General features: G+C 43.2%; 1 protein-coding gene across 10 annotated transcripts in view; it reads left to right on the forward strand.

Annotated features, from left to right (window-relative positions):
• The window catches only part of LOC139446700 (filamin-A-like), a 171,354-nt gene extending 163,734 nt beyond the window's left edge, over nucleotides 1-7,620 (forward strand). For all 10 annotated transcript variants that reach the window (XM_071227975.1, XM_071227978.1, XM_071227973.1 and 7 more), the window contains 6 exons: nucleotides 996-1,126; nucleotides 1,821-1,944; nucleotides 2,143-2,313; nucleotides 2,666-2,881; nucleotides 5,532-5,729; nucleotides 6,223-7,620. In XM_071227975.1, the coding sequence (XP_071084076.1) occupies nucleotides 996-1,126; nucleotides 1,821-1,944; nucleotides 2,143-2,313; nucleotides 2,666-2,881; nucleotides 5,532-5,729; nucleotides 6,223-6,410 (1,028 nt within the window). In that variant the 3' untranslated portion in view covers nucleotides 6,411-7,620. The remainder of the gene's footprint in view (nucleotides 1-995; nucleotides 1,127-1,820; nucleotides 1,945-2,142; nucleotides 2,314-2,665; nucleotides 2,882-5,531; nucleotides 5,730-6,222) is intronic.
• The last annotated feature ends 2,948 nt before the right edge of the window (nucleotides 7,621-10,568 follow it).

Raw genomic sequence — 10,568 nt, forward strand, 5'->3', positions numbered from 1 at the left:
ATGTTAGGAGGGACATGGTGGTGTGCACTGTGGAGGTGCAGCTCGATGAAGTCTGGCATTGGTGCAGTAGGAAGGCAGATCAGTGTGTCGGCGTACATCTCTGCCGGCGTTGTCTCTGTTATGGGGTGTCGGGTTACAGGGGCTCCGAGTAGCGGCAGGCTGACTGCCTAATACAGGTCTCCCACAGTAGAACAGCTCAGTGTGATTCATGGCATTGTCTCTACTGAAGGGGGGAAGCACTTCCTTAACTGTGAAATTTATTAATGGAGTATCCTGCTGTGTGAATCACAGAGAATTATCTTTGTGTAGTGTGTTTACAAGGAGTTAGATTAGAAATACTCAGGGTTACTTCTGGGTTGAGGTTTCTTTACCATGAGCGTATTTAATGGAATTTCCTGTTCTTACAGTTTGGTTAATAAAATATGACATATTTGACATCATGCCATTAGCTGTTCCGTTGATGATAGTGTAAACTAATGCTGGTTGATTATTAAAGACAATGTTCAGTTCTGCAGGAAATGTTCATGACCGGATGTTATAGAATTATAACCAATATGAAAATTAATTCTCAAAATGAAAGTAAACAAACTTTACAACACATTAGGGATCAGGAAAATAATTTATCAATTTTGAAAATATGTACCGTAGAATTTTGTAGACATATTTCTAACATGGGAACATACAAAGAGCTTTCCTATACATAGTTCTCAAGCCTAAACTTAGCATGCATCCTATCGTTACTTCATAATAATATTTGAATGATGCCGTCTGATGACGTAAACAATACACTGGTGCACATAGTTTTTTATAAACTTAATTATTTTTAACCCTATTTATAATAAATAATGGTTATGACATGGTGATGTACTGGGATATTTCCTATAATGGCCAGATAATATACATTTCCCTATTAGCCATGGTGATGTATATTTCCCTATAATGCCAAGAAGATGTATATTTCACTGTGTATATATATGCCTTGATGTATATTTCAGGTGAGTACCTGGTGTCAATCAAGTTCAACGACGAGCACATACCCGACTCCCCGTTCCGTGTGGAGATCTCTCCCAGTATCGGCGACGCCCGCAAACTGTCTGTGGCAGCACTGCAGGACAAGGGTTTGATTGTACGAGAACTACTTTCTAACAACATATCTACATTCAGGGATTTATCCAGGATTCCAAACTAAGTTCCATTGGCAGGCAATTTGGTGAAAAATATATTTTTTTCTCAAATTTGTCAGTTATGTACAAGTCTTTGCTTCAAAGCCATAACATTAGTTATTAATATATTAAATGAATTGGGAAATTTGTATTTCAAATTTGGGAATTTTTACTGAAATTTGCTGCAGACTTGTGATAGAATATTGGCCTCTGAGCAAGTCTCGATAAATCCCTGACATTACATGTAAATTCCAGATCATGTCATCTTCATCCTCAGTTAACATAAAACTATGAATATCATCTTCTTTGAGTGAAAGTTGTGTTCTGATATTATATATTCACTCTTATATTAACAACATTTTTTTGTTTTGAAATGAACATATTTTTAATGTTTGGAAGCTCAGTTATATTTTCCAACATAGGGGTACTCAAATATTTTTCAAATAAATAAAAATAAACAACTGTATTCTTTAGACACCGATCTGAAAGAAAAGGGCACATTATGTATTCCCCAAAAAAGCCAGCCATATGTAATTTTCTTTCAGTAGAACAAGGGGCTTTATTATCTTTTTACCTTTGCTCCCAAAGTTAGGAGATATCATTATGTGCATGCTGCTTCAACACTGCAACATCAACATTTGTGTCCTTGTCTGGTAGGTTGGGAAGCCAGCAGCGTTTATTGTCAACTACAACGGTGCGAAGCGTGGAGGCAAGCTGACAGCCAGAGTAGTGGCACCATCTGGCTCTGAAGACGATGCCATCATCCAAGAAATCGATGATGGTAAGTTTTTGAGTAAACCTTTACTCAGTTTGAATAGTAATTGAAAAACTAAACAAATTGGATTCCATCTTGGTGTAATGATTATAAGTTTCACGTATTATTTTCATAAAACATTCTCAGTTTGTGTGTTTATCTGTAAGGTTACTCACATCTTGGTTACACATCTTCCATTGTTTACAATTTGTTTATTTGTGGCAGGTGAGTATGCAGTCCGCTTCATCCCCCATGAGAACGGCCCCCACCTGGTCCACGTCATGTTCGATGGCTACCATATACCCGAGAGCCCCTTCAGGATCCTTGTGGGCAAAGTTGACGCCGACCCTGGCAGAGTCACCGCACACGGGGAAGGTCTCAAGACTGGCAAAACTGGTATGCATAAAAACTGATCTGTTCAGACATACGTGTTCTGTATGGCATTTCTGTCAGAGGACTAATTATGCTTTCCGTGAAGTAATTTCAGGGCATGGTTTTGTCCTGAAGTCATTTTCAGGGTTACAATTATGATTTTAATGATGTGCACTTCATCTCTGATCCTTGAATCGAATGTAGAATTTGAATGTTCTTAAATCTAATGAGCTCTTGTTAATATATTCCGGACAGCATAGTGATGCCTTTGAGATTTTCAAGATATATACATAAAAAGTTTGAAAATCCTTGTGAAGCATAATGTTGATGTGAGAATAAAATGTTCACAGCTAATGTACGTTTAATTTTTTTCAAGGTCAAGTGTCAAAGTTCTTTGTCAATACCGTCAATGCTGGCGCAGGTGCCCTAGCTGTCACTGTTGAAGGACCTTCAAAGGTCCGACTTGAATGTAAGGAAACAGAAGAGGGTTACGAGTTCACATACACACCCAATGCCCCCGGCGATTATCTCATCACCATCAGATACGCTGGTGTCCACATTGCGGGCAGTCCCTTCAAGGCCAAGGTCGAAGGTAAGGGAGACAACTCGTGTAAAGCATCATGACTATCATAATCAACAATGGAAACAGGTTTGGGGAGGTTTTGGCATGGTTGATGTGGTGAAGGTTGTCTCAAGTATGAAATTGTCTTCCAGAAAATGTAAACACATGGTAGCTGGGCCCCGTTCCACAAGGTCATCTTACCATTACGATTTTGGTAAATCTATGTGAAAGTATCTGAGTTGCAATCCTTGTAATGCTAAGATCACTTTATGGAATGGTTCAGATATTAGTGTGTCCGCTAAGTAAGGGTTGTAAAAATCTTTAAGTGGCTATAGTATCAAGGAAGATGGAGTTGAAATCAAAAGGTTCTAGCATCTGCACCGAAATGAAACCGAACTTAATGAATGTAGACGTGAAACCTGGCAGTCAAATCTGTCGTCCTCAATTATGGGCTGGTTTGTCCATCCCGGTAAATGAGACGACTGTATTTAACAGAACTCTCAGACAACTGTTTCCATTGTTATACTTTTTCTGTTTACATATACATCTCCTAGTTGCATAATCTTTGAGCCATTAATTTCTGTTTATTTATCTCCTCATAACAAGCCTTGACTTTCATAATCTTATAGCAACACTGCATTATTTTTGGTTTCTTTCATCACTTAGTGTTTTGTTTTATGAATGCACTTACTCTCAGACTGACCTGTTTTCATTTATTTAATGTTCTTGCTTTGCTATCTCTTCGTTCCTCTCTCTCTGATGTGATGGCAGACAGGGTTTCCAGAGCTTCTTGTATGCTTTAGTGTACCATTTATCTTAGAATGTAGTGGATGTTTGCGTGCAGATTTGCTCGAGATCAAAATTAAATCAGAATGTTCAAAGAAGCAAAAATGGAATGGTGAATTTCAAATATCAAAACTGAGAATGTTTTGTTACCCTAGCAACCCTGCCTGTCCATATCACTACTGTGAGCTGTGAATGTCTGTAAACATTGGCGTCAAGGACAGTAGACCTACTGGTAGACTCTGAATGCTATATAGTCAGATTTCATTCCAGTCACTCAGGTTATGAGAAGGGTTCAGGAGGACGGATCTCAACGGGATATTCCCATCTTCGATGAAAACACAAATAGCTTTGTGAACGGCAGACCGATTGTCCAAGGTTTCAGTTTGATTGTGTTGTGTTTCCCGCTTCGTTTTATTAGATAGGGATCTTTCTGGTCAATCCCTTGTAGCAGAGATTTGAGGACATGTGACTGTACCATCGAACAAAGGAGTACAGTAGAGACAGCTCCCTCTAGTGAGGTGCAAGGTCACCCCCTGTCCAAGTGTGTACAATAGGCTTCTAGGGACAGTTGGTATTTAGAGGGATTCATGTCCAAATTTGACCTCAATGAGATAATTTGTTTGTAAGGTTTGGGATAAATTTAGAATGTCAAATCGTAATGATTCTTGTGAATACCATACCTCTATTACATCATTTCCACTATCCTGTATTTTGGCTGTAATCACACTCTTAACTAAATCTTCACATTTTCAACAGAGGTCCTCTTCACTGTCAACCATACATGAGTAGTTGTGACTGACTTTATTCGTCATCAATGAAAATGAAGGAAATGTGTGGTTGAAGTGATTTTTAATATTACTATATATCAAATTTTACCAAAAGACAAAAGAAGGAAATCTTAAGTAGAATTCAAATTCTTATATTTATAATTCTGTGTTTTAAAAATCAAAGGAAATTGAAGAGAATTGCATACTGTGGCATTGCACTGGTGTTGTAATGGTGTTGGACAAGGTTCTCATCATCAAGGGTGGTCAGGAAGCCTAGTGGTTAAAGTGTTCGCTCGTCATGCCGAAGCCCCTGTTCGATTCTCGACATGGGTACAGTGTGTGAAGCCCATTTCTGGTGTCCCTCGCCGTGATATTGCTGGAATATTGCTAAAAACGGTGTAAAACGATACTCACTCACTCTCATCATCAAAAGCTCTGCATACAAAGTCAACACTGCTGTTTTGAGCATCAGAGACCCAGTAAGATAGAAGCACTGGACGAGAACCTTGTCCAACATCTGTGTGTGAAGACTCACTGACTGCTTGTGTGTTCTTTATGCTGAGCATTGATTAGTGCTGAGACGTTATAGCATCAATATCAAACTCTACGAACAGCTCAGCTTGAACAAAATGTGCATGTTTTAAATCATTACAAGGGTGTGTGAATATGAAAATTTAATTACTATCTTGTTGATTAATTACTAAAAAGCTCAACTGTTGCATAACATTCTCTTCATGAATGTTGGTTTGTTAATTATTCATCTTAATCATCAGCATTGTATGTGAGAATAAGATCTGCTTAATCTTATCCTTTCTGTATCATGGGGCGGTTGGGTAGCCTAGTGGTTAAAGCGTTCGCTTGTCACACCGAAGACCCGGGCTCGATTCCCGACATGGGTACAATGTGTGAAGCCCATTTCTGGTGTTCCCGGCTGTGATATTGCTGGAATATCGCTAAAAGCGGCGTAAAACCATACTCACTCACTCACTCTTTCTGTATACTAACACCTCTTTGAGTGATTTTCCTGTAATAACTTCCTGATCACTCTGTTTTATTGACTGTTGTTTATGCTCCATGTATAACATGACAAGTCTTGGAATAACACATTGGAATATCTTGTGTTGCAGGAGAAGGACAAGTCTCTTCAGTACAGGAGCATGCATCGGTTGTCGTGGAAACGGTTACCAAGACAAGCACTATGACAAAGTTCAGCGGAATACAGAGGTTTAGTTCTGACGCCAGCAAGGTGTCAGCTCAGGGGAAAGGATTAAATAAAGCCTTCCGAGGACAGAAGTCTACGTTCACAGTCGACACATCTGGAGCTGGTATGTTACAAGTTCTTTTCAGGCAAATTAAAGAAAAAACTTACTTACCTATGTGTAATTGTTTTAAGGCCAGAATAATTGCTTGTCAAACTGAATTCATTTTCTGGTAATACCCATTTTCTTTCGTCGAGATATAGGAGGCAGAAAAATACTATTTATTTAATTTGAAGATATTTACACCGAAAACTAAAAGCTAAATGTATTCAGTAATGACAAATGCAAAAAGTTTTCATACAATTTCATAACTTATACACTTTCTGAAAGATCTCAAACTTCTCAAACAGACCAGGGCCCTGTTCGACAAAGCGATTCTATAAAGCGCTAAGACGATCGTAACTCCAAAATATGTTAACATAAACTTACGACAGTCGTAGTGCTAAGATCGCTTTGTGGAATGGCACCCTGGTACATTGTTACAACAGCACAAATCCCCACTTGTCATAAGCCTTTGAAAAGATATTCAAACTTCTCACATGACTTTGTCTGCTTCCAGGTAACAACATCCTGTATGTGGGTATGATGGGTCCTAAAGGTCCCTGTGAGGAGCTGATCGTGTCTCACAAGGGCAATAACCAGTACACCATCAACTACATGGTGAAGGAACGCGGCACTTACATGCTCATGGTGAAGTGGGGAGATGAGCAAATACCAGGCAGTCCTTTCTGTGTCAAGTGCGACTAAGGTGCCCTACCACACCTTACACCCCTAAATCACAATAGATGCTTCCATCATGACACAAATGGAGATCACATTTACAAACAAAAGGGGGGAAGGGTAGATAAAATACCCTTGCAATGAAGACATCTGTTCCTTCCTTGCACACCTCCCACCAACTTATGTGATCCAAACTTGAAAGGAATGGAAGATCCTACATGATGATGAAGGGGTGGCAAGTTCTCAGTGAGCAATCATTGATGCCAGTACAAACTGCCATGTCAAGGAAATGAAAATTGGAAGATAGTTTTTGCTGATATGTTTCTATCTTTTACTTTCCATTTCCTCGATATAAAACCGAGGGTAGCGGACTTATCTAATTATCAAAGGTGCTCTTTGCTGTTACCATGGTTACATGAAGTTATGTTTTGTATACATTTTATGAAGTCAGTTTGAGCGGTGAACAATGACTTGTTAATATTAGTAGCCATTTTGATGGGTTGAGGTTTAGGGAAATACATTTTTTTGGCTACCATTCAATCTATATGACTTGGTCTCTATAGCAACACGACTTCGATTATATGTATTTAATTTCTGTGTAAAATCAAATATAGATGTTTTTGCTAGTTTCATATGAAGTCATCTACTAAAATACTTTCTGTAGTCATAATGTTTCATTTGCAAACCACACGTTAACTTGCTTTACCCCATACCCTTGTTCCCTACCATGGATATAATGAGCGAAATCTCGATTATTGAAGATCTGTCAATATACTGTGAATATTATTTGTGTATGTATTTTTAGGATTGTTTTTTTCACAGGGTGATATGATCTTGAGTGTAAACTTGTCTTGTGTTATGCAATTAAAATATGACAAATATTCACAAAAATTGTAACAAATAAAAAATAGACATTTTGGCGACTGCCGTTGGCTCTGCATAATTGTGCACATTTTATGGCAGGTGTTTATTTAGCTTCTATCCAGTGTCGTCCCGATCTGTCTTTCTGACCCAGGATCTGTTAGATTCTCCACAAAGTGGTGTAGTTGAGCTCCAGTTTACTGAGTTGTCTCGCAGATGTCGAACATATTCAAGGACTAATATGCTCAATAAGTGCTTCTGCCAGCGAGTTGCCATCACATATTTTTTATTTTATGTTTACAAAATGCTTCTGCATATAAGCATATTGTAGGCTAAGATTTTTTTTATCAATAAACTATTCTTTTTTCATAACTGAGACTTGAATTTTGTTGTTCTTGCATACAGTTGGAGTGAGTGAACCTTGACATGTATCTTGGTAATGTCACAGTGACTCGAGTTCGAAAATCTTGAAAACCTAGGATGACAGTCTGCAGTGCAGCATAGCCTCTTCATTATGTAAATGTAATACATTACTCTACTGTAGCATGGGATAGCACCCAGCTGAACTGTAGCATGGGATAGCACCCTGCTCAACTGTAGCATGGGATAGCACTCTGCTCAACTGTAGCATGGGATAGCACCCAGCTCAACTGAAGCATGGGACAGCACTCTGCTCAACTGTAGCATGGGATAGCACCCAGCTCAACTGAAGCATGGGACAGCACTCTGCTCAACTGTAGCGTGGGATAGGACCCTGCTCAACTGTAGTGTGGGATAGCACTCTGCTCAACTGTAGCATGGGATAGCACCCAGCTCAACTGAAGCATGGGACAGCACTCTGCTCAACTGTAGCATGGGATAGCACCCAGCTGAACTGTAGCATGGGATAGCACCCTGCTCAACTGTAGCATGGGATAGCACCCTGCTCAACTGTAGTGTGGGATAGCACTCTGCTCAACTGTAGCGTGGGATAGCACCCTGCTCAACTGTAGCGTGGGACAGCACCCTGCTCAACTGTAGCGTGGGACAGCACCCTGCTCAACTGTAGCGTGGGATAGCACCCTGCTCAACTGTAGCATGGGATAGCACCCTGCTCAACTGTAGCGTGGGATAGCACCCTGCTCAACTGTAGCGTGGGATAGGACCCTGCTCAACTGTAGCGTGGGATAGGACCCTGCTCAACTGTAGCGTGGGACAGCACCCTGCTCAACTGTAGCGTGGGATAGCACCCTGCTCAACTGTAGCATGGGACAGCACCCTGCTCAACTGTAGCGTGGGACAGCACCCTGCTCAACTGTAGCGTGGGACAGCACCCTGCTCAACTGTAGCATGGGACAGCACCCTGCTCAACTGTAGCATGGGACAGCACTCTGCTCAACTGTAGCGTGGGATAGCACCCTGCTCAACTGTGGCATGGGACAGCACCCTGCTCAACTGTAGCGTGGGATAGCACCCTGCTCAACTGTAGCGTGAGACAGCACCCTGCTCAACTGTAGCGTGGGACAGCACCCTGCTCAACTGTAGCGTGGGACAGCACCCTGCTCAACTGTAGCATGGGACAGCACCCTGCTCAACTGTAGCGTGGGACAGCACCCTGCTCAACTGTAGCGTGGGACAGCACCCTGCTCAACTGTAGCGTGGGATAGGACCCTGCTCAACTGTAGCGTGGGACAGCACCCTGCTCAACTGTAGCGTGGGATAGCACCCTGCTCAACTGTAGCGTGGGATAGGACCCTGCTCAACTGTAGCATGGGACAGCACCCTGCTCAACTGTAGCATGGGACAGCACCCTGCTCAACTGTAGCGTGGGACAGCACCCTGCTCAACTGTAGCATGGGACAGCACCCTGCTCAACTGTAGCGTGGGACAGCACCCTGCTCAACTGTAGCGTGGGACAGCACCCTGCTCAACTGTAGCGTGGGATAGGACCCTGCTCAACTGTAGCGTGGGACAGCACCCTGCTCAACTGTAGCGTGGGATAGGACCCTGCTCAACTGTAGCGTGGGACAGCACCCTGCTCAACTGTAGCGTGGGACAGCACCCTGCTCAACTGTAGCGTGGGACAGCACCCTGCTCAACTGTAGCGTGGGACAGCACCCTGCTCAACTGTAGCGTGGGACAGCACCCTGCTCAACTGTAGCGTGGGATAGGACCCTGCTCAACTGTAGCATGGGACAGCACCCTGCTCAACTGTAGCGTGGGACAGCACCCTGCTCAACTGTAGCGTGGGACAGCACCCTGCTCAACTGTAGCGTGGGATAGCACCCTGCTCAACTGTAGCGTGGGATAGCACCCTGCTCAACTGTAGCGTGGGACAGCACCCTGCTCAACTGTAGCATGGGACAGCACCCTGCTCAACTGTAGCGTGGGATAGCACCCTGCTCAACTGTAGCGTGGGATAGCACCCTGCTCAACTGTAGCATGGGATAGCACTCTGCTCAACTGTAGCATGGGACAGCACCCTGCTCAACTGTAGCATGGGACAGCACCCTGCTCAACTGTAGCGTGGGATAGCACCCTGCTCAACTGTAGCGTGGGACAGCACCCTGCTCAACTGTAGCATGGGACAGCACCCTGCTCAACTGTAGCATGGGATAGCACCCTGCTCAACTGTAGCATGGGATAGCACCCTGCTCAACTGTAGCGTGGGACAGCACCCTGCTCAACTGTAGCATGGGACAGCACCCTGCTCAACTGTAGCGTGGGACAGCACCCTGCTCAACTGTAGCATGGGATAGCACCCTGCTCAACTGTAGCATGGGTTGGTTGGTTGGTTTGTTGTTTAACGCCGCAATTGGGATCGATGACATGCATCAACCAAGTCAGCGAGCCTGACCACCCGATCCTGTTAGTCGCCTTTTACGACAAGCATGGGTTGCTGAAGACCTATTCTACCCCGGATCTTCACTGGTCCTGTAGCATGGGACAGCACCCTGATCAACTGTAGCATGGGACAGCACCCTGCTCAACTGTAGCATGGGATAGCACCCTGCTCAACTGTAGCATGGGTTGGTTGGTTGGTTTGTTGTTTAACGCCGCAATTGGAATCGATGACATGCATCAACCAAGTCAGCGAGCCTGACCACCCGATCCTGTTAGTCGCCTTTTACGACAAGCATGGGTTGCTGAAGACCTATTCTACCCCGGATCTTCACTGGTCCTGTAGCATGGGACAGCACCCTGATCAACTGTAGCATGGGACAGCACCCTGCTCAACTGTAGCGTGGGACAACACCCTGCTCAACTGTAGCGTGGGATAGCACCCTGCTCAACTGTAGCGTGGGATAGGACCCTGCTCAACTGTAGCGTGGGACAGCACCCTGC

This window comes from Haliotis cracherodii, unplaced genomic scaffold (genome assembly GCF_022045235.1).
Source record: "Haliotis cracherodii isolate W230 unplaced genomic scaffold, xgHalCrac1.p SCAF_6, whole genome shotgun sequence".
Classification (NCBI taxonomy): Eukaryota; Metazoa; Mollusca; class Gastropoda; order Lepetellida; family Haliotidae; genus Haliotis; species Haliotis cracherodii.